Here is a 23,578-nt window from a genome sequence, read left to right on the forward strand (position 1 = left end):
TCTCCCAAACTCTCAGTGTCCTGGAAGTCACTGAGGCAGGGAGTCTAGATTACACGGGGCTGCAGAGATGCCCCGACAGAAGGCAATGCTTGATTTTCAAATTGGATCCTGGGTCAGGGATTGAGTGTCATAAAGGGTAGGTTCAGGGCCAGATGGAGACGTCTGAATCTGGACCGTGTCTTCGAGAACATCGTGTCAATGTTAAAGCCCTGGGAGGTGAGGATGGCCTTGTTGTCCTGTCAGAGAATGTTCTGATCTTAGGAGATCCATGATAAAGTATTGGAGAGTCTTGACGCCTGCCAAGTTCTCACAAAAGCCTCAAGAAAATAAATATGCAGAGAGAGGGAGAGAGAGGAGAGAGAGAGAGAGAGAGAGAGAGAGAGAGAGAGAGAGAGAGAGAGAGAGAGAGAGGAACAGAATGGGCAAATGTGGCCAAATGTTTTTGAAGGGGGATGCCATGGGTAGGACCCACCTAGTGTTTGTCTCAACAAGCCCTGATCCCCTAGGAAGAGTGGCAGCTTGGAGCAGCGGAAGGTGGAGCGGCCTCAGGGTCTGTTCAGGAACCGGTTTATGGGCAGGAGCAGGGAAGGTTCAGATGGGGTGGGGGAGGCTGAAGACAAATGGGGTGGAAAGACCCAGGGCTCAGGCTCGTGACGTGGCCCTCGGTGTAGCCCTAACGGTGCTGTGCCCCGGATCCCCCATCTGTACCAAGGGAAGGGGCGCCTGCCTGTGAAGAACAGGTGAGAAATCTCTTGATAACCTGGAGCCTGATGTTTCTGTGTCTGTTGCTGCTCAGAACCAGCTGGAGTCCGGACCCCAGAACATTGGGCAGCAGAAACATGTTAGGACGGGATGCTTAGTGCCTCAGGGCTGCCTCTCTTGCCAAAGACCCCCGCTGAGGCAGTGAGGTCCCCACCCAGCAGGACTGAAGAGCTGGGGCAGGGCAGGTCTGGGCTGGGAGTTAAGCATTCTTTGCTGCTCTTGCTCAGAAAAGGGCCCCCTTGCACCAGACCCCCAAGAGCAGCCGCTGCCTAAGCATGCTGGGAAGGTAGTGTGGCTGACAGAGGGACTCTGGGGTTGAATATACAGATGGTCCAAATCATTGCCTGGCCCTGGCTCTCGTTTCTCGCATTGAACCATGAGCCCCAGAAGGCTCCTGCTTCACCTTATCCTACCCCCATCCCTCATGCTGCTGGCCACAGGGTGCCGCGTCTGGAAATACTTATCAACTGCAGGGCAGACCCAAGCTCTGGCCTGGTCTAACTTGTGTATAAACTGGGATGTATCACATCCTTCCTCTAGGCCTCAGTTTACCCCAAAACTGTAAAAAAGAGTGATCTGTCCCTGCTTTACCTGCTCCCGAGGAATCACAGTAATGTTCAGGAGAAAGAAGTGGTGTTCCGGAGGCCAGCAGATCTGGGTTCAAATCTTGGCACTGCTGCTTGCTAGTGGTAATAGGAGCCTTCCCATCCCAAGCCTGCATCTTATCCATTGCGGGTGGTAGCAGCCAATGGATAAAGTTATCACAATAAATTGAGACGAAATAAGTACAAGCAACTGGCATGTAGTTTATTGGTTTATTGTCTCTCTTCCCCACCAGGATGTCAGCCTTACAACGCTAGGATTTGGTCTTATACGCTGCTGCACCCTAGCACCTAGGGTGGAACCTGGTATTCAGTAGGAGCTCCCTAAATAATTGTTGCTTGAATGAATGAATCCACCAGGCACTCAATAAATGTAATTCTAAAAATGTGCTGAGATAAAAAGCTTTGGAAGTTCATGGTTGTTGGGAAAGGAAACTTTAGAGGGCAAGAAATAATCTCCAGGGTTGGCGTGGGTCTGTGCGTCCTTGTCTGACAGAGGATGCCAGGGTTGCTGAACTCATCTAGACTAGGAACAGACTCTACTCAGGAGAGCCGGGCAGGAGCATGCATGATGAGGAGGGCTGGGGCAGGAAGTATCACAGGTTGGGGACCCCCTCCCCCCCCCCCCCCGTGCATCCTGTCTAATAGGTCTCCCTCATGCTCCCGGGTGGGAAGGCAGGCCTAGTTTCCCAGTGTAACTGATTCTTCAAGAAAAATCCAGAAAGCAATTCCTTTTTAAAGGAAAAACACAAATGAGAGCAAACAAAACACATCTGTGGGCTAGGAGAGACCCAGTGGTGTAGCCCAAACTTCCAGGGCAATATGGGCAGAAGGTTCCTCCCTGGAATGACTCCCGTGCTATTCTGGTCTCTCGAGGCCTCTCAGGCAGTCCCAGTTTCTGAGACTTGGGACTCAGCTTGGAGGAAATGCTGACATGACATCCAGATCCAAGAGGCCAGGAAAGAAGCCACTTCCTGAGTCCTTGGGCTCAGGATAGATCTAGGCTTTGGCTCCCAGGCTCAGGATAGGTCGGCTCCCACAGTGTCTGGTCCAGTAGACATCACTAACTATTCACTGAACAAGTCTTTTCTGGAAAATCAAGATGTGCCTCATCTGGAAAATGGGCCCAGTAATGTGGCCCCCAACGACCTCACAGGGATAATGAGGAAATCAAGGGAGACTAAAGAGATAGAAGCATTTCTGAAAATTGAAATTGCTTCACAAACGCCAGGTGTCATCATTCTTGTCATTATTATGAACAGAATACCTTTGCTCGAGCAGAAGAAGGGGTTCTGGGACTCAGAGGGGCAGAGAATCTGCAAAGACATCACAAGGAGCATCTGGATCAAGTCCAGCAGGACTCATCACAGAGGGGACACATGCTCACCAGCTCCAAGACGGACCATCATGGTCATAGGATACAGGAGCTTATGTGACTTCCTGGCCATCTGGTGTCCAGTTGAGTGGGGGGGGACCCAGTCAGGTCAAGCCATATCTCCCAAGACACAGGATTTCAGGGGAAGCACAAACCCCATATACGCTGCTCATGAAATAGAGAAACTATATAAATAACATAAATACTTTCCCATATATCTTAGCTATATAAATTATTCTCATTTTCTCTAAAAACTATATATGTGAGGTAGACAATAATACCCTGTGAGCTTTTTTCCCTTAAAGCTAGTGAAGGAGGGGACAGTGGTTGCTCTGGTCCCTTGGGGGCCCCAATTGGGCTGAGGTGGGTCTCTCAGGGTAAGTGAAAGAGAAAGGGCTGAGATCAAGGAACGAGAAGGGAAGGAGAGGGCTGCACTGAGAGGACCCTATAAACTGAGGCACACTCAGAGCCTGCACCCAGACCCACGACCTGAGGTGCCAGGGTCAGTGGCCAGCCTTAGCTGAGGTCCTCTGAGTCTACCCTTTATCCTCCTGCAACCCCAGCCCTTCCAGCCAGAGAGTTGGGGTGCAGATGGTAAGGTGGTAGGTCAGGGAGCCCTGGGCCTCAGGTTGTTTCCAAGTCCCTCTTCCAATCTGTGCAGCCTCTGCTGCCTTATGCCCAAGCCTGAGCCAGGGGAGGCAGAGCTGGGGTCACAGAGGAGCAAGACAGATGGGCGGGCAGAGACAAGTCTCAAATCAGCAGGGAAGTAGAAAAAAAATAGAAAGTGGGCCCTTGATGGTTTTTTCCTTCTCCTGCCAAGATGTGGGCCAGCTGCTTGGGTCAGCAAAGTCAATCTAGTGAGGAGTCTCAAGTCAGTTCAGCTTCTTATTGGAGCCTCTGCCATCCAAGATCCTTCTAGCTTCCCCAGGCTGCCCTGAGCCCCTGGAGACAAGGTGGCCCGTGCAGGCCCCTGGAGGTCTCGGGGAGGCTGCTGGGCCCAGCCATGGGGCTTTCTTCCTGGAACTGGCATCAATGAGGGTTCTGAGCACTTGGCTGATTCTGGAGTTTCCTGTTTCAGCAGAGGGTCAGGAACCCTGGGTTCAGGAGGAAAGGAAGCTTACAGGAGGGGCGCAGTGGGGCTGGCCAAGTGTCCCAGAGCTTCCTGAAGGAGGTCACTTCCTTCTGGCTGGCCTCAGGCCCTACTGTGGTGAAGCACATAACCTCCAGCAAAATGACCCCTGTGAGGTCTTCATCCTGCAGCAGAGGAGATGTGAGCCGCTCCACGGGACTCCCTGCCTGGTTCCAGTGTCAGATGTGTGTGGGTTGCCCGTGCGCGTGAGCCAGTTTCTCTCCTTCCACACAGGGCCTTCGTAGGTGGCCCTGGAAATGTCCACAGCACCCAAGGAAGTTAGCAAAGTCACTTCTATTCCTCAGGTAGAAGCCCAAGTGAGGGGCCAGGCTTAGCAAAGTCTCTGCCAGGGCAAAAGGCTGAATTGGATAAGCAGCCACAAGAGTAGAAATGGAACCCAAATCCCAGTTCACGAGCCAACAGCTCTTCTGCATCACCAACGTCAGCAGGTGTGGGGGCCTCCCAGCCCAGGGCACCCCAGCTGTGGGGAGGTAGCCAGAATGAGTGCTAGATCAGGCTGGAACACTGAGCTTCCACTGGGTACCAGGAGGCTGTCACCCTCCTCTGGGCTGCAACTAAAGGTCCCTTTGACCACCAGGGAAAATGAGGAGGGGCCACTGTCTCCCATCCTGTCTGCCTTGCCGGTCTAATTGAGCAGGGTGAGCGGCTGTGGGTAACTTAGCTGTAGAGACAAACATGAAGCCCCAATGCAGGCCTCTTTGAAGAACCTGGGGCATGTACCCAACTTGGGTCCACTCAAGCCCAGAAAGCTTTTCTTGCTCTAAGCAAGTAGCTCCCACCACCATCTCCAGCACAGCAAAGCCCCTGGTGCGGTACAAACATAGGGCACCCAGGGCTCGCTGCAATCTGAACAGGGCCAGGGGATTGGACTGGCCCATCCCAGACAAAAGCCTAAATGTGCTTCCAGCTGGCACTGCCTCGCCTGTGTTCCCCCAATGGCTTGCTGGCTCCAGGCCACACATCCAGGGAATTGAGATGGCCAGATAACCTCTCCCCCCTGCACAACCTAATCATGCCCTCCTCTTGCTCTCCCTTGTTTTCCTCCCTGTCCCTTCCCAGTCTGCCCTCCTGCTTCAAGTCCTCAACAAGGTCGGGGACCCTTGGGTTCAGGGGCAAAGCCCTGTTTCTCTTTGCTGAGTGTTGAGGGAGGCAGAGGTAGGCCGAGGGTCTGTGGAGGGAGGAGCGCTGAGCCGCACACGGTGTGCACTGGTACGTGCATCAGTGTGTGCACGCAGCTGTGCAAGCAGGCCGTGGAGGTCCTGGCAGTGCAGGCAGGCTCTGGGGCAGCCGCCTAGCGCTTACAGGTGTACACGAGCTCCTGCTGCGCACACTGCTGGCACTCCACATAGCAGCACCACTGTACCTGGCAGTGGCAGGAGAAAGCCACCAGGCGGCTCTGGGTGTCATAGCCGCGCCCGCAGCACAGGCTGCCACAGCTGGCCTCCCGGGAGCACACCCTTCCCGCTGTGCCCGGCGAGTACTTGCTGGGCCTGCAGAAGCTGGGGGAGTCCTCCATGTACACCAGGTCCCCGGGCCGGGGTGCCAGGCCCTTGGTGGGGCTGCCTGGCTTGGCAGGTGCCCACAGCTCCAGACGGCCCAAGGCCTCATTGGTAGCGCTGGACACCTTGACGGCCGAGTCGTAGCGCAGCTTCAGCACCTGGCCCGTCTCACGAAACGGTGAGAGCTGCTTCCAGCAGGTGCGCACCGCACAGGAGCCCGACACGCCGTGGCACTTACAGGTGGTCCTGAGGCCACTCTTCACGGCCTGCAAGGAGAGGCAGAGTGGAGGCCTGGTCAGAGGCTTGGGCCCAGCACCCATACCAGCCCCCAAGTGCCAACCCAGGCAGAGGAGTGTCAGGAGGATGAGGGGACAGGAAGGCTCATGTGAGGGAGACAAATGGCAAGAGGCTCCCATTCCTCTAGGAGGGGCACACCTTGATGAGAGCCGTGTGGGCCAGATCTCAGCCCCAGCTCCTCCCTTGGGCTTGGCCTGAAGCCTTTGTGGCGTATTCAATCTGCACAACTGAACATAGCAGCCTCAATGATAAGGACACAGAAGACAGAATTCAGTTTCCTCAAGAATTGGAGCACTGGTCTCTGCCCACCTTCTCCCTCCACTAGAGCTAGATACTTATTACCCTCCGTTCTCCCACTACTATTGTGACTTTGGCTAAGTCCCTCCCCTCTCTGGGCCTCCTGCATCTTCCTATCCATGAAATGGAGGAGAAGCAGGGGTTATACTAGATCAAAACTATGGAATGATGTTGGCTTTGTCCTTGAAATGAAGGCCTTTCTCCAAACACATTCCTGCTTCACCAAAGCCTGGTTCCAGGCCTGGCTCCTACCACTGCCCAGCCATCCATGCTGCTCAAGACCCTCCCAACTTCTACTGTGTTCCTGGTATCTGGTCATAGACCAGAGTGGATGCTCAGAGAAAGTCAGTAGAGGTCATGAAGTTCGTGCTGGGACGGCTGTGGGGTGGGGTGCTAGCCTCCTATAGACCTTGCTCTCTGACTCTGCTACCTGCCTGTGGGTGGTACTTTGAGCAGTTGGGGAGTGTGCTCACCTTGATGCCCACGTGGGTGTTGTGGGCATCAGCCCGTGCCCTCAGGTCCTTGCTTCCTCTCTTGGGCCCCAGGAAGTTACTCAGGAACTTGGTGCTGTACTTGAGATTGTCACCACACACACCCCACTGCCAGGCCTGCCGGCTCTCCAGGCCAGGGGAGTCGTCACAGGTGCAGCGCTCCATGCGCCCAGCACTGCACGCTCGGGCCAGTGCATGGGTGAGGGCGGCCGAGGACACCGCGTACAGGAAGGCCGTCTCCTTAAAACCTGTGCCAGGCACCCAGGGGGCATCAGCAGGAAGGAAGAGAGAAGCTCAGAGGTTGTCCATGCTCTCTGAGGGCTGGCGGGATATGCCCTGTGGGTTCCTTGTGCTCCCTGACACTTTTCAAACAGAGTGACCTTGGGTCTCCTGCCTGACTTTCCCAGACTGAGCATCCTCCCCACTTCCAGGACCACTGCTATGCTTACACTGTTGGGGAGTGGATCCAACCTAGCTTCCTAGGGGGCTCACTGTCTTCTGCTTTCCAATGTATCGGGGTCGTGTGACACATGGAGAGGCGGGAAGCAGGCTACTACCTCTGCCCCAGACCCTCCCTTGCCATCAAGAGCAGCTGGCCTAGAAGGGGGCGGGCTGCCTGCCCCATCACCATGTTGTAGAAGTCCCCACTGTAGCCCTTTGCACTTGGCAATGGAGTCACCCAGTGACTGTATCTCCCTTCTAGACCACATGCTTTCATCGGGCAGATGGGACACATTTGGCTCTGTCCCTCCAGCATCCAGCACAGTTCCTGGGTCGCTGTGGGCCTCCGTGCTTAGGGGGCGATGGGTGGGTGGAGGCACAGAGCGATGGATGCAGGAAGAAGGGAGGGAGGCAGAGTGGGAGGAGGGGCGGGGGTGAACAGAGACAGATGAATAGTGAGTTGGTGAATCAGCGGCTTCGTGTACTCCACCAGTGACTAATGCCTCTGATCCTATACACTCCTGCGCCTGCCTCACACGTGTGTGGAGAAGGCCCCGGGAGGTGGCTGGGGCTCTCTGTCTCATCTGTGGGCTCCTCCAGCAAAGGACTTGTATCCCCCTTCTTTTCTGTCTTCCTTGATCCTCTTTTATCTCCAAACCTGTAGTTAGGCGACAACTGGCCTTTAGTAGACCCTCACTCACTCCCCAAGGCCCTTCTCATTTGAGGCTGTTCTAGGAAACCCAGGGCGGTGTGACCTGCTGGGTCCCCCAAGGCCTCCTCCTCCCTGGTGGTCCTCCCCACCCTCCTCCCCACCTCTCTTGAGCAGGCCGGTCCTCCCCTCCAGGCTGCAGTTCCAGCGCTCATGCCGGAACTGGAACTGACATTCCAGCAGGCCAAGGTGGGCCGCGTCCCGCAGGGTCTCAGCCAGGCCGGGCTCCCTCCGGCAGAGCTGCTTCTGTCTTCGGGACAGCTTCAGCAGGTCGCACTGCTTCAAGTGGACCCCGCTCTGTGCTGGGGCTGCCTCAGTGCCCAGGCCTGGGAAGGGCGTCAGGACCTCCCGCCCAGTCAGGCTGCACAGGACGAGAGAAGGGAGACAGTGAGCTGAGGGGTCTCGACAGGGCAAGGTGAGGGATGACCATCCCTGTGGACGTGGGACAGGTGACAAAAAGGGGCTCTGTTGGAAGGGTCCTTCTTAGGAGCTTCATTTATTGCCCTTGGGGGCAGCAGGCTATACACCACAGTGGGTATGTCCCCATAGGAGACCAAGGTGCTTGTGACAGGATTAGTGGAGAACCTCCAATCCAAGTTTTCCAGAGTCCAGTTTCTGCTCTTACCTGTCCTATTTCCCAAATTTGCCCAATCAGAGAAATCACCTGGGTGCTTTTTCAAAATACAGATTCCCAGGACCCACACTTAACAATTCTCATTCTATGGGTCTGGAGTGGGGCCCAGGAATCTATAGATTTGCCACATTTCCCGGGCAGCTGATAAGATTGGGGAAGTTTGGGGAACATTGCACATAGCATTGCTGACCTCCCAGAGGAGGACATCTTCCTAAGAGGAGCAAGCATAAGAGAAAAAATCCCCAGGCACAGTCCCCCATGTGCCTTTCTCTTGCATTATATCACTGCCCAGTAAAACCTGGGTTGTTTCCTGAACCCCAGGTACATTGTCAATCATCTAGCCATTCCAAGCCTCGTATATGCTTGGGGGAAGGAGGAAAGGAAGGAAGGAAAGAAGGAGGAAGGCTGACAGATGGTTGGATGAAGGCAAATCCCAAGACTTCTTATTCTATATCCAAAGTCCATTGAATCTGGAGTTAGGTGCCAGATTCTAAGACTGACTCTGCCACTTCCTTAGCTGTGCAACTGTGAAGCCTGGGTTTTCTCTTCTGCAAAGTATAAAGAGTGATCTTCCCTTCTTTCCCAGGGTTGCTGCGTGGGTTACACGAAAAGCACGGGCCTCAGCCCTGGGGACACATACAACTTGCCTTCCTGCTGGCTGGGTCCCAAGTTTCTCCCTTCTGCAGAATGTCTTCCTCTCTAACTGGGCAGAGTCTCCCTTTGTCCAGAGGAGGAGACAGAGTTCTATGAGGAGGTGGTGAGGGCTCAGATATACAACTGCTCAGCAGCAAAGAGGGATCTAGAAGTAGGGCTCAACTTCCCTCCTTCCAGAAGCTTTCTGTGACATGGTGCTACTAGTTCAAGATGCTTGCTGTCCCCTGGTGGCCTGCCCCCTCCCCCGTGTGGGTGGATTATACCCCATTCCAGGACCCAGCAGGAGGAAGCACCCCTTCCTGGAACATGCCAGCCTCATAGCCAGAGTCAAAAGGCAAAGGCGTAACCAGACTATGGCTCCTAAAGCTCCTGCTTGAAAGGGGCACTTGCCACCTTTGCTCTTGTGTCACTGGCCAGGTAAGCCCTGTGGCCAAGCTCCAAGGGGCGGGAGAGGCCATCCTCCCACTGAGCCAAGGGCACAGGCTCTCCTGTTTGGAGTCACCTGCCTTCCCCAGGACATTTGGCTGGATGCCACACCCTCCCTGTCTGCTTGGGGAGCAGGCAGCCTCACTAAAGGGTGTGGGTCCTGGCCAGGCCCCAGGTGCCCTGTAGATCCCAGATCCATCAGGTGCAGCCAACCAGTGTGGAGCGTATCTCTGAAACCTCCGAGCAGAGACAGATGCTATCAGGCTCTTCCAGGCCCTGCCTGGCCCTGGGCTCCCCTCCCAGACAGGGTGAGGGCAGGGGCCCGTTAATCATTAATCTGGGGGCAAATGGGTAAATTTCCAGTCCACCAGGCCTACACCCAAACCCCTCCCTGCAACCTGGCAGGAAACCTCAGAGCTTGACCCTTGGCAGGCCTGGAGCAGAACCTGAGGTCAGCTCTGGCTGGGGAGGACGCACCTTGACTGACTTCTAGCAGAGTGGGCGGCTTGGGGGCTGCTGGGAGCAAAGGAAACAGCCGCAGAGACCCCATGTATCCTCCTCCCCACGACGGGGGCTGATAGGAGGGGAAACTCTAGCTCACACAGTTCCTGTTTCAGAAGTTGGGATCTTTCTTGTAGAAGCTGATTGACAGACCAGAGAACACGCAGGGAATGATGGGAATCTTGGTCAATGGGACTGCATATCCTTCAAGGCTTGTCTCAAATGCCATTTTAAGAATAAGAGCTGCTGGGCGTGGTGGCACATGCCTGTAATCCCAGCGGCTTGGGAGGCTGAGGCAGGAGGATAATGAGTCCAAAGCCAGCCTCAGCCAAAAGCGAGGTGCTAAGCAACTCAGTGAGACCCTGTCTCTAAATAAAATACAAAATAGGGCTGGGATGTGGCTCAGTGGTTGAGACCCCCTGAGTTCAACCTCCAGTACCAAAAGAAAAAGAATAATAGCTATTATTATTCTACCATTATATCTATATATGTCATATTATAAAAATATATTATATATTTATTATATTAAATGTTATACTATATGTATGCTAGTATACCTACCATTTTTTAGTGCCTATTACTGAGTCATTAAAAAACTATTGTGGACATCTAATTGGGTCGGCTGCCCACACATTCCTTATATCTACATGGCTACCATGTGGTCCCTATTGGCCATTTCATATTGCATGACCTTGCTGCTCTGATCTGTTGATTGGGTCAATGATGATCACATGACCCAAGCTGGGCCAATCAGTCCTTTCCCTGAGAATTTGGAGTTTGAATAAGAGCACATACAGTTGCTTTCTCTCCTTTTCTCTCATTGGGTGACTGAGCCTGTAACACAAAAGAGGAAGCTGACCCAAAGAGGGAGAAAAAGAATGAACCAAATGAACGGGAAGAACTAGAGATGAGAACATTTTAGGAGGAACATTTTAGGCTCTGGTGCCAAGGTCTTCCTGAGGGTTGGCTGTGCTCTTGCCTAAGACACGCCTTACTGCAGAGTAAAGGCTGAGAGTTGGTTTGTCTAGCTAAGGACATCAGGCTTTGTTGTAACCTTTTGACAGCTGTTGAGCACCAGAATTGCCTCAGCTGCACTGTGAGCAGGGCTCAGTGAAACCCTTTCACTCATGGACAGTTACTGATTTTATAGTTTTCATGTAATAGGTCCTGAGATTGATGGTTCCCAGGTCCAATATCAAGTCGGTTAATTTTATTAGTGGTAATGATACTTAGTAGCGATTAATGGTCAGGAAAGGCAGCCAACCGCACAGAGGCCTCAGGCCACACTGGGCCCTGGTCTGCCCAGGGCTGCTCTCCATGAAGGTTCTCTGGTACTGTTTTTGGGGTCCCTGCAGCCTAAGGGTATTTCCAGAAATGAGTTTTCCTTTTATTTGTAGATTGTGGTTGTACTTCCTTTTAAGAAAGAGTACCATGATATCAAATTTAGAGAAATGACTTGACGTGTTTCCTTAAGCAGGGCTAGTGACCTCCCCTTTGCGTGCTCATCCTGTGGCATCTGCCAGGGAAGGGTTCTTCCTGGACCCCCAAAGAACTCTGGGTGTGACAGGCTCCAGCCTATTTGGTGGTCAACAGCTGTATTTCCCTCCCCTGGAAGTACCCCAGGCCTGAGAACCCTCCCATGGGACCCTTCGAGGAAGTCTCCATTACCCACATGTTAGCTGAGCCCCATGGGGGTAAGACAGACAACTGGAAAAGTTCAAGTGAGCTTCGTGGGTCTTGTGAATCCAGACAAACTGCAGGTTTTAAGGAAGACACTTCCCTGTGGTCTGTCCCTCATTATCAACCACCAAAGGAGCTAGCATTCAGAACCGGAGAAGAGAAGCCAGAATTTGTGATCTTGCTAATTGATCTTAGGGATGGGAGGACAGCAATTCCTGAGGACCTCTGCTTGAATTGAGTGCTCCTGTGCGGTAGGTGCCCATCACTCCATCAGGCTGCACCTGGCTCAGCTCATCTGCGCCCTTCCTGTCCTCATTGGCCTCCCCCAGGTGACTCTCAGCCTCTTTTCCCAGTAAGAAAGCAACAACCTCTGGACCTTCCTTCTCCTTCCTTGCTTACCCCCAGGCTGAGCTCCTCTGTTTTCTGCAGCTTCTCAATCCTCGACGGGGTGGTCCTAAGACCAGAAGCCTCCACCCTACACACACAATGAGATGCCCTCTGGCTCTGACCCCAGGGCATCCACAACCACATCTACCCCTGGAAGGAGAAAAGCCAAAGGTTCCCTCAGGTCTTATCTCACAGACACCCACTCCCAGATCCCCTCTGTCCACTCCTGGCCCTTCCCGACTCCTCCTTCCACACTCTCACACTCCCAGCTGCAGATTTGGCTCATGCTGCCCCATCAGGGTGGCCTTGGTAGAGGCAGCAGAAGGTTCCCAAGGCCCTGGGAAAAGACTCCTAAGAGATCACTCTGCCTGATGTCAGCAGGACCCCAAGGGCCACTGAAGCCCCAGACTGGGGCTGGAGCTCAACCTTCAACCCTGCCCGCTGGAGGATGGGGACCCAAGGACCTCATCCCCCAGGCTGCTGTGCCTGGGTATCTGGTTCCAGGTGTTCCTATTACTCAGGAGTGACATTCATCTAACAAACACGAATTGGCTTGTGAGAGAGCCTGATGGAGCCAGACTTCCCGAGTTCAAATCCTACCTGGACTTCTTGCTGGCTGGGTTGCCTTAGGCCGGGTGCTTTACCTCCTGGGGATAACAACAGAACCTGTCTTTCAGGGTTGATGACAGAATTAAATAAATTAACATTTATAAAGCTCTTATAACAGTGCTGGAAACACAGTAAGTTACAGGTGTCATTATTGAGCACCCACTGCATGCCAGGCACTGTGTTGGGCAAGAGGGACACGGTTCTACCCTCAACAAACTCAATAGTGTTGGGAGGGACTTGATTGGATTCAGGAGCCCCCCCCCCAATTCTTCCAAAGCCCCAAGGAGCAGGAGAAAGAACAATCTTGAACTGGCCTGGCTTCCTGAGGAACAACCAGTAGGTGATCTCCGGGCACCATCTAGGTGACAACCTGACCTTGGCCAATCCCATCCTGCCATCCTGTCTGGGAGTTGCAGGGAAGCAGGAGGAGGCTCTTGGGGAGCACTCCAGGCTGTCTGGGGAAGACTGGGCCAGTGTGGAGCTTTTCTCATCCCTGGGGGAGCCCCAGGCTGTTCTTCCAGACTAACCCCCACCCTGTTTCTGCTCCACTGAGTCTGATGGTTCAGCAGAGGATGTCCCCAGGTTGTGTGTGGGTGGGCAGGTGTGGCAAGACAAGGTGGGCTGTTTCCAGGGCACCAGGCAATGCCAGCGTGTCTGGACCTCTAGCCAGGAGCTCTGCCCGGCACCAGGGCCCAAGCCAACTGCAGGCAGCTTCCTGGGAACCAGGAAAGCCTGTGCTGCCTGGGGCCTCGGCCTGGCCAGCAAACCCCATCAGATGCTCCTGATAGCAGGCTTCCGCTGCGGGGCCATTTGCATGGTCACTGCTCCTTTGTACTTTCATCTTCAGCATCTCAGCCCACCTCTCCCGGCCCATGGAGTCCCCTACCCCCCACCCATCCTGCACTCTCCACTCCCAACCTCTCCCCTGCAGGGTAGCTTGGTGTCGGCAGCACCTGCCCAGCCAGAAAAGACACCATAGCACTAGCCCGTTGTTCTTCAGAGAGGGGAGCTGTTGACACGCACCTCCCTGGGGACCTCTCCCCTTCCCTCATCACAGAGGGGCCCCAAGTTTGTCTAGCTAGTGCAGGGCATCCCTTTTCCATCTCTGGACCCCTTTCTCCTCTCCAGGATTCCAAATCACCTTGCAACTCCCTTCCTGGGCAGCCTGGCAAGGTCAGCGCTACTGTTTCTTACCTTTACTCCAACGCTCCCGACCCCTCCTTAACTCGCCTGCTCCTCATTTATACCTGTATGCACTGACCACCGGCCTCGTGCCAAGTCCACTCACAAACACCTGTCCCAGCCTGGCTCAGTGACCCCCTTCCTGGGTCAGGCCTTTCCGCCCTCCCCAGCTCTTAGCCCCAGTGTCCCATGATCCCCCTCCAGGGACTGAATCTGGCCACCACCTTCCCCACTCCAGACTCTCATCCCCCACCCAGTCCCTGCTCCAAGAGAAAAGAGCCTGGCCCAGCTGTGGACTTTGTCTGTCCAGGAACAGCTCCACTTCCTGTTTCACCCAGGCCGCCTGCTAAGGATGGCACCAGGGAGACACTGCTCCAAGCTGAGTGGCAGCCACAGCCCGGCGCCAGCACGCTTTGCATCCCAACAATCTCCAGATTTACAGGGTGGCTGGATCGACATCTGGAGAGGAAGTGCTTCTCCTCCCTCCCTCCCTTCTCCCTTTTTGCTCAGGCTCAGACTGAAGCTGGGAAAAGGAGACTTTGTCCCTGGCATGCATAGTTCTGGTGGTAGTGACCATAGAGAGTCTCCAAAGTCAGTCCTGTGCAGAGGGGTCCCTCACCTCTCTGAGTCTGGGGTTACAGCATCGCCCCAGGCCCTTGGCTGGGGCAGAGGGACCAGGCACATCATTACATTTGAGAGCTGGCCAGGCCTGCAGGATTGCCCGGCAGAGGTTTTGCCCTGGTGGCTCCTGGGAGACAACTGAGAAGCTGCTGGGGGGAAGCAGAGGACACGAGCCTTGCCAAGTGGGCCGGTCTCTGTTTGGACCCATCTGGTCCCCTGGGAGTTCATGTAGGATTTATGGCCCAAGGTGAATTAATGGCAGGGCTGGGTCATGCCCCAGCCTTCCTGGTTGCTTCTACCAATTTCTGCTTTCAGTCTCAACATAACCATTCAGGGAAGCAAAATCAGCCACCGGCAAGGCAAATGTCTAAGGTGATGGGAACACAAGGCAAGTTTTAAGGGAGGGAAGCCTGGTCTGGACTTCTCTGAGCCCCCTGGCAGCCTGAGAGATAGAAACTCAAGAATGGAGAGGAGGGTCTTCTGTTTATTTATTTGTTTTGATACTGGGATTTGAAGCCAGCTGGGCTTTACCATGGAACCACAGCCCCAGCTCTATTTATGTATTTATAGACAGGATTTCCCTAAGTTGCTGAGGCTGGCTTTGAACTTGCTATCCTCCTGCCTTCACTCTCCCCAGTCGCTGGGATGACAGGTGTGTGTCACTGTGCCTGGCCCTTCTGTTTAAAGGTTGCTTTTCCCTGGTCTGACACTCAACATCTTTTTGACCAAAAGTCAAAAATCAGAAGTTAGGCTTATAGATGTGGCCTTCATTTTCAAACTAAAGTGTGAAGGTCTGATTCAGTACAAGATCTGAGAACAACTTTGCCAGATAGAGGGAAGATCAACGGTGAGGATGGTGAAGAGAGAGGAAGGAGAGCCCAGTGTAGTGGGGGGGAGAAGAGGAGCAAAGGGGGCTGGAAGCTTTAAAGGCAGCCTCCCCAGCTTCTTGGGTTTGCAGAGCCAGCCCTAACTCAGGGTAGAAGCAGCCCCAGGGGCAAAGGGCAGGGGGGAAAGAAGCATCCAGCAGGAAGCAAGGGCCAACAACGGAGCCCCAGGACCTCTGCTAAAGCACATGAAAGCCGGGTGCAGAGACGCACACCTGTAATCCCATGAGGCAGGAAGATCTCAAGTTCAAGGCCAGCCTGAACAACTTAATGAGACCTGTCTCAAAATCAAACTTAAAAAAAAAAAAAAGGCTGGGATGTAGCTCAGTTGTACAGCGTTTGTCCAGAATGCACGAGGGCCCGGGGTTCAAATCCTAGCACTGCCACAAAATTTTTAAAAAGCAATGAATCTGGGCTGGGGTTCAAATCCTAGCACTGCCACAAAATTTTTAAAAAGCAATGAATCTGGGCTGGGGCTGTGGCTCAGTGGTAGAGTGCTCACCTAGCACATGTGGGTTACTGGGTTCAATCCTCAACACCACATAAAAATGAAATAAAGATATTGTGTCCACCTACAACTAAAAAAATAAATATAAAAAAGTAATGAATCGGGCTGGGGCTGGGGCTCAGTGGTAGAGCGTTCACCGGGCATGCATGAGGCACTGGGATCGATCCTCAGCACCACATAAAAAAATAAAATAAAATAAAGGGTATTGTGTCTACCTTAAAAAAAAAGTAATGAATCAAGAGTTGAGGACACATAGTTTCAGAATTGCCCCTACATATGCTAGTGAAGTGCAGAGGTGATAGAGTAGGGAGAGAGGGATTGAAGGAAGAGACAAGCCTCAAGCTGGCACTCAACAGGCAGTATAAGGCAGGGGTAAAGGGGTTGGTTCTGGATTCTGATAAGCTAAAATTCAAATCTTGGCACTGCTAGCCACTAGCTGAGTGACTTCAGGCAAGGCACTTGGTCTCTCTGAGCTTTTCTCCCGGTCATATATAAGAGAGGCTAATCATGCCAGCACCTATCTCCTGGACTGTCACAATGGTAAAATTAGATGATGCATAGAAAGTGTTGAGCATGGGAAAGATTCAATTTGGTTTGAATTGTACACAGTTGGGACAAAAATGCAGAGAGAAAGGAACAGATTTTAGCAAAGATATTCCTTAACTTGGAATGCGCTGAGGCAGATCACTAGATTTCTTAGACTTTTATGTAAAAATAGCATTTTTGCATATATATATATATATATATATATATATATATATATATATATATAAAACATACAATAAGCATTATGTATTATATATTTTATTTACTTACTTTAAAATGTTTAGAGATCAAATCCACGACCTTGCACATGCTAGGCAAGCTCTCTTCCACTGAGCTATATTTCTAGCCCTATATACATTTATTTAACCTGTAAAACAAGCCTGAGAGACAAAGGTTATCCCATTTTCCTGATGGGAAAAACTGAGGTCAGAATGGTTGACTAACTCACCCTGGGTCAGAGAGTAAGTGATAAAAGGAGGATACGAATTCATTGCCCCTTATGCCAGAGTGAGGCCTGGGCCACCTTCCATCCTGCTCAGATTGACCCCAGGTGAGGATCACCCTATAGATGACCTGGCCCACCCCTCTGGAGTTCAGCTTCTACCCGGACACACAATCCCAGAGACACTGGGATCTCCTTTAGGCAGTTTCAGCTGGGAGGACGCCTGCTCTGTTTCCTTCCCTCCTCTTTCTCCTCCTGAGCCACAGAAACTTCACCACCATCCACTGAGGGGGCTGGTTTGACCCTGAGCCCAACTCTGGAGCCCACGTCCTCAGAGGTTACAGCTCAGCCAGGGACAAGCTGGCCTAAATTCCTTCCCCAAACACAATGATTCTTATCAGTAAGGTTTTGGCTTTTAATCCACCACCCCAAAGCAGTCAAGTTTCTTTCACCCTTTCTTTCCTCTTCTGCTGATTCACTCAGAACCCAGTACAATCTCTAAAAATTTTTAAGTAAAAATAATGATATCAAAATACATCAAATGCTTAGAAATATTTTTTTTAATATTTGCAAGATTAGCACACTGAAAACTAAAAAGCTAAGGGAAATTTTACAAGTCCTAAATGGATAGAATAAACCTGTTCATGAACCAGAATATTCAGTGTTAGAATGTCATCTCCAATCAATTGATTTATTGCAATTCCAATCAAAATCCCAGAAGGCTTTCATAGGCATGTTGACAACTTGGCTAAAGTTTATATGGAAGCACGAAGGACCTGAGTGGCCAAAAATATTTTGAGAAAGAAGTACAAAGTTAGAGAACTCAGAGCACTTGTTTTATAGACTTACTACAAAGCAACATTAATCAATACTGTGTAATATTGGCACAAAAAGACAGACACATAGATTAGGGGAACAATACATTGAAAATTCAGAAATGGACACACACATATTAGATCAATTAATTTATAGAAATGATGCAATGAAGAAAGGATCATCTTTTCAACAAATGGCACTAGAACAAGCCCCATATGGGGAGCAATATTCTTCAACCCTTACCTCACACCATATACACTCAAAGTACAGCTTCAGCTTTTACTTCAGTGTAACAGCTAAAATTGTGAAGCTTCTGGAAGAAACAACTTTGGGGTAGGCCTGCCAAAAAAAATCTCTGCCCACCCAAAATTTGCAGATATTTCTTAGGTAGGACACTCAAAAACAATCCATAAAAGAAAAAGTTGACGGGTACCCTGAGCTTCATCAAAATTAAAAACTCTGCTCTCCATAAGACACCAATGAGAAAATGAAAAGGGAAGCCACAACCAGGGATAAAATAATGCCAAGATTTCCTGACAAAGGATTGATTCCAAAATATATAAAGAACTCTTAAAATTCATTACCAATAAGACACATAAGGGCTGGGGCTGTAGCTCAGCGGTGGAGCACTTGCCTGGCATGTGTGAGATGCTGGCTTTGATTCTCAGCACCATCTATAAATAAATAAATTAAATTAAGGCCTATCAACAACTAAAAAAATATTTTAAAAAGACATAGAAGCCAATGGAAAAGTTCAAATGACCAAAATACATGTGAAAAAAAATATGTCCAACACACCCTTCACCAATGGAGCAATGAGATAGCAAGGCACATCCACTAAAATGCCACAACAAAGATGGAGGATAGTCAGCAAGAATATGGAGCAACTGGAACTGTATAAGATGGTACTGTCACTTTGGAAAACCGTTTGGCCATTTCCTGTCAATCAAACATATTCCTACATCTGATCCAGCCACCCAGCCCTAGACAATTCTGTCAGAGAAATTAAAACATCTGTCCATGAAAGAGGTGCACATGGGTGTGTATACCAGCTTTATTGAGAGCAGCCTGAAACTGGAGATAACCCACATGGGAAGTGAAGGCACAAATTGAGGTACATCCATCTAACGGAATAGGAATAAAGAGGAAAGAGGTCTTGATATGTGCCACATGGACAAACCTCAAAAGTGTCACATTGAGCCAAAGAATCCACGCACAAAAAGCTTTGATTCCATTTACATGAACATCTACAACAGCAAAACTAATCTATAGTGACGGAAAGCAGGGAATTGACAGAAAACTGGGGCTGGTGGAGATGGGAAAGGTTGGTTGATCACAAAGAGGACCAGGGATCCTCCGGGGTGGTGAAAATGTTCCATAGAATAATTGTGGTCAGCACAAATGAGTTGCACAGGTGTGTTCATTTGTTAAAACTTGGTGTACTTAAAAGTCATGCATTTTAGGATGTGCAATAAGAATTTGGAAAAATTAAAGTTTATGCTTTCTTTCTGCGGTGGAACCCTAATGGAGGCACTGGTACAACCCGCCTGGGAGACAGGATGCACTGAGACTGCCAGGCTGTCAGGTGAGCTCTCAGAGGACACCACAATGACATGAGGACCAGGGCTCAGTGGCCAAGTCTGTTCCAGCTCTCTGTACTGTCCTTAGTCAAGTCACCTGTCTCTAGTGTCTTCAGTTCCCTCAGGCCCTTCCGTTTCCCAGCCTGACAGGCCTGGTCCTGGCACTGAGGTCTAGGGTTTCCCAAGAGTATGTGCTTTGGCCCGGAGAACTCAGGGATTCTGCAAATATTAACTTCTGAGCCGTTTTATAAGCAAGTGCCCTGCTTATGTGATAAGCCAGGCACATGCCAGGTCCTGTCACTCAGCCCAGTTTTTAGTCTTACCAGTGGCTTTGTAACTAGAAAACATTCCTGTAAAAGCAGATTTTCAAATCATAATCGTCTCTGGTGATGCTTTCTAAATGCATGGCCTCTGCACTGGGTGCATTTCTTTCCTTTCTAGGGACACTAGAAGAAGATTATGAAAACATAGGCCTTTGGATCCTGGGTTTAAATCCAGGCTTTGCCTGTGGTTAGCTGTGTGACTTTGGGCATATGTTTTAACCTTGCTGAGCTTTGAGTGATGACAATACCTGTTTTATAAGAAGGTGTGAGGCTTTATTGAGACAGAGATTAGCTGTCCTCTGGAGCATCACACAGTAGTAGCTCAGGAAGCCATTTTCTGTAAGGCATGGAACATAGATTCAAGGAAGGACCCAGTTTCTATCTTGCCCCCACTGATTTGCTGTATGACATCAGATGAGTCACTGGACCTTTCTGACCCTCAGTTTCCTTTGGAAATCATACTTCAGGAATGGCTTTGAGGATCTGAGGAGAAAAGAGGCTGCATGAGGAACTGGTTTGTAAATTTCTCTGCAATTTATGTTACCATTACCATCAACAGAATGGGATCTAGGCTGGCACAAAAGCACCTAAGGCTGGTTTACTGTGCTAAGGGTTTGTTCTGAACAATGGGGATAATAATGAGTAACATTTTTAAAGGGGGGGGGGGGTGCGGTCACTTCCAAATCTGAAGCCCGATTGCAAAAACCCCCAAGAATATTGGCCTCACCAAAATCGGCCTCACCTGCACTCCTGGTAGCTGAAATTTCTTTTACTAGGAAATAAATGAAAGTACTCCAAGTTATAGTCAGAAGTGAGATTTAGCATACAAACGGCCTGGGGAAGAGAGAGGCATACTGCCTCACATTCTCACTAGAGTGTGAAGACTGGTATCAGATTCCTTCCAAAGAGCAAATTCAGATAGGAAGCCAAAAACCTGGTATCACTGAGTCCAAGAGGGTTTCCTCAGTGAGAGTCCTGGCTGAATCTTGTCCATTCTCTGGGACTATATACTTAAGAGATGATACCCTAATTTTAGCTTACTGTCCAAGCATTTGTCTTGCTCTCCACACTGGGATGGTGGTGGTTGAGGTATACTTTGCCAGCCCTGCCTGCTGGGGCTCCTGAGTATTGAGGTGGGTTTCAATACTCAAACCTCTTGGCCTGGACTCAGCCCTCACTGACCAACTTCGTCCTCCTTTCCAAAGATGCCCTTGTTCACAGCCTTCAGATTCTAACCCTGTGTGCTGTTGAGAACTATTTTCCCTTCCAATACACTAGCCAGAGTGGTCCAGACCTCCTGGAACCCCTCTCTTCCTATCCCACCTGACCTTTGCTCTATCTCCAACCATAAAGCCCAAATAAACAAAAGAATTGTGAAAATGAGGTGATATCCAAGGGGATGTCCTTCTCTTCTCCATTCCAGGTCAGAAACCTCTCAGATTTCCTCTAGGACATCAAGATACTGTACCTGGTTTCCTTACTACTACTACCATCACTATTAATAATAATGATAATAATCGTTAGCATTAGTTAAGCATTTACTATGTGCTAGACATCATTCTAAGTGCTTTACATGTACTAACTCACTCCTCTTATGAAATAGGCACTGTTGTTCTCATTTTACAGATCAGAGACTGGTGGACAAAGCCAGTCCACCAGTAACTTGAACAAGAGCATACAGCTAGCAAGTGGCAGGGTCAAACCTGAGTTTGTGTCCACCTATATGTCTTTGCTGTTGGGGCCCCTCAAGCTTGAAATCCTGGGAAAACAAATATCACATACATAACTGGTCTTGGGGTTGGTCATATCAAATTCAACTCCTTCATTGTACAAAGGAAAAAAACTGAGGCCCTGAGACCAAGTGATCATCAGTAAGTTGGGCCCAGCACTAAGGTCTTGGCTGACAATCTTTTCCATATATTTCAGGGGAGGTCACTGCCTACAGCCCAGGCATGTAATTTCCAGGGGTCATGACCTGGAAATTAGCCTGCAGCCCTTATTCCAGTCTGCAAGGGACTCCTCAGACCCTTGCACACCCCTCCCTGGTGGATTCCTAAGAGCAGCCTCTGGCAGGTCGTTTGCTGGGTGTTTTCTTGCCTTTGCTGTGGTCTGTCAGTAAGCTTTGTCCTGTGTGGGGGGTGAAGCTCACAAAAAAAGGGGGGGGAGGAAAGGTTTAAAGTCACCGACGTAGGTGATTGGAGTCAGCTTTGGGTGAAGGTCAGGAAGATGCCTTCTCATCCTTGCATGATGTCTGCCTCCACCCCAACCCCTCCAAATCCCTGCAATTCAGGGTCAGAGAAGAAGAGACTTGGAAATAATTGCCCTATAACTTTTGCTCCAAATAGTCCCCTCGTGGTTACCGCCCATTCGGCAGGTGTCACTCCAACTGCGAACCTCCTTTTCCAACCATGTACATCCTCTGAAATGGGGTTCTCTCCCTTTCCTTGTCGTTCTCCTGAGCATTCACCCGATGCCAGGTAGCGGACAGTTCCCTTCCAGTCTCCAGCTGACACTCCACCACCCACGGTTCCCCATCCCTCTCGGATCAGCAAGATCCTTCAGCCTCCGCAACGATCCACTCCCACCCATGCACCCAGCCCTCCAGATCTCTCCTCCGCAGGGCGAAGGCCGAGGGCACGGAAGGAATTCGAGGCAAGGACTGTGACTGGCCAGAGCCCAGGATGGGGCACACAGGGAACCCGAGTGAGAATCTAGAAAGGGCATCAGAGCGCGGGACAGACGCCTGGACAGATAGGGACAGGGCGCGCTGGGGCGGACAGGGCCAGAATCCGAAGCGAATGCAGAGCTCCGGAGCTTGGGCTGGAGTCTGACACCCATCGGGGTAAGAAAAACGGAGGCGCAAGGAGACCAAAGACTTGGATTCTAGAAAGGGTGATTCGAGTCTGAACCCGGGAAGCCGGAGACCAGCTCAGCGAATGAATTCCAGCCTCAAGGTGGTCTGGGTCCTGCCAGGGGGAGGCTCTGAGTTCGAGGCCTCCCAGGGGCCAGGGACAGTGGGCAAGGGTGCGGGGAGCTGGCCCTGCCGTGGCGGGAGGGGGCGGGCCGGGACGCGGCGGGCACTGACCCGAAGTAGGCGGCGGCAGCGGCGACGGCGGGCAGCGCCAGGAGGCAGAGCGCGGCCAGGGCCAGCGTGGGCGGGGGGCGCATGGTGCCGGCGACGCGGCGCCCTCTAGCATCTCCCAGCGCCGCTCAGCACTCGCAGCGCCGCCACCTGCCACCCGCGGGGCTTTAAACCCGGGCGGGGCGGAGCGGGAGCGGCGAGGGGAGGGAGCGACGCGGGCGGAGCGGCCCCCAGGCGGCGAGCCCCCCGCCCCATTGGCCCCGCCGTCCTCGCCCCGCCCCGCCGCGGGTGGGGCCGCCGGCCCAGGACCGCCCCTAGCTTCTTCTCCCACCGCCCCAGGTGAGAGCTCACCTGGCGCCGCGCCCGTCCCTCGACGTGGCAGCGGAACTTGAAGCCCCCTGGACCTGGAGAGGCGGGATGGGGGTACCCAGCCGAGTAGATTCTGCCTCTCCAGGGCGGGGCGGGGGGACGCGCGATCTTTCCAAGCTCCTGGGGCGAGCGGAAAATCAGTGTAGTTTGTCATCTTCCTGCCCAGAGGGTGCAGGTCCCCCTCCGCAGGCAGGGCGCGGTCCTGACGCTGAGCTTCTCTCCTGTAGCGGGACACATTCATACCCAGTGACTGGGGAGATCCTCTTGCTGAGCAATAGGAGTCCTTGGTCAGAGGAGAGGGTGAAAGGGTGCCCTGGGTGTTTTGTTTATTTGGTTGTTTTTTTTTTTTTTTTTTTTTTTGAACGGGAGGCAGCTTGTCACTGGCAAGGTGCATAGCGTGGGCCTCAGTGGGCATTTCACAAAATGCTGTTGATGTTTGCCAGGACAGAAATTATGATTCTGGGCAGTGTGGCAGGCAGAGCCATAGAGGGAAGAGGGACCTGCTCTCTAAGGTGTGTAGATGCCAGTAGTTCTATGCGATGGGTGCCCCAAAGCTCTGACTTACTTATTCTTTTTAAAAGTTTAACTCTGAGCTGGGTGCGGTGGGGCAGGCCTATAATCCCAGCGACTTGGGAGGCTAAGATAGGAGGATCACAAGTTCAGAGCCAACCTCGGCAACTTAGTGAGACCCTGTCTCAAAATAAAAAAGGA

At 51.7% G+C, this 23,578-nt stretch overlaps 1 protein-coding gene and 1 long non-coding RNA gene across 2 annotated transcripts in view; one reads left to right on the top strand and one right to left on the bottom strand.

Moving 5' to 3' along the window:
• The window catches only part of LOC308636207, a 770,476-nt gene that overhangs the window by 513,640 nt on the left and 233,258 nt on the right, over window positions 1-23,578 (top strand). The window lies entirely within an intron of this gene.
• On the bottom strand, window positions 1,618-22,794 carry WNT9B (Wnt family member 9B). The gene is made up of 4 exons (XM_081272014.1): window positions 22,502-22,794; window positions 7,728-7,984; window positions 6,456-6,721; window positions 1,618-5,654 (listed from the first exon to the last, which is right to left on the bottom strand). Exons 1-4 carry the CDS (start codon window positions 22,582-22,584, stop codon window positions 5,181-5,183), a joined length of 1,080 nt encoding a protein of 359 aa, XP_081128140.1. The 5' UTR covers window positions 22,585-22,794; the 3' UTR covers window positions 1,618-5,180.

Source organism: Spermophilus citellus (assembly GCF_964194105.1).
Source record: "Spermophilus citellus genome assembly, chromosome: 17".
NCBI lineage: Eukaryota > Metazoa > Chordata > Mammalia > Rodentia > Sciuridae > Spermophilus > Spermophilus citellus.

What these genes read in the sequence shown, in the direction of transcription:
- WNT9B (XM_081272014.1), bottom strand. Translation starts at nt 22,584, where the DNA reads ATGCGCCCCCCGCCCACGCTGGCCCTGGCCGCGCTCTGCCTCCTGGCG. An exon ending in GACCGGCCTGCTCAAGAGAG is followed by an intron (nt 6,722 to 7,727) that starts GTGGGGAGGAGG and finishes TGCCTGGCACAG; the next exon opens with GTTTTAAGGAGACGGCCTTC. An exon ending in ACACCCACGTGGGCATCAAG is followed by an intron (nt 5,655 to 6,455) that starts GTGAGCACACTC and finishes CTCTCCTTGCAG; the next exon opens with GCCGTGAAGAGTGGCCTCAG.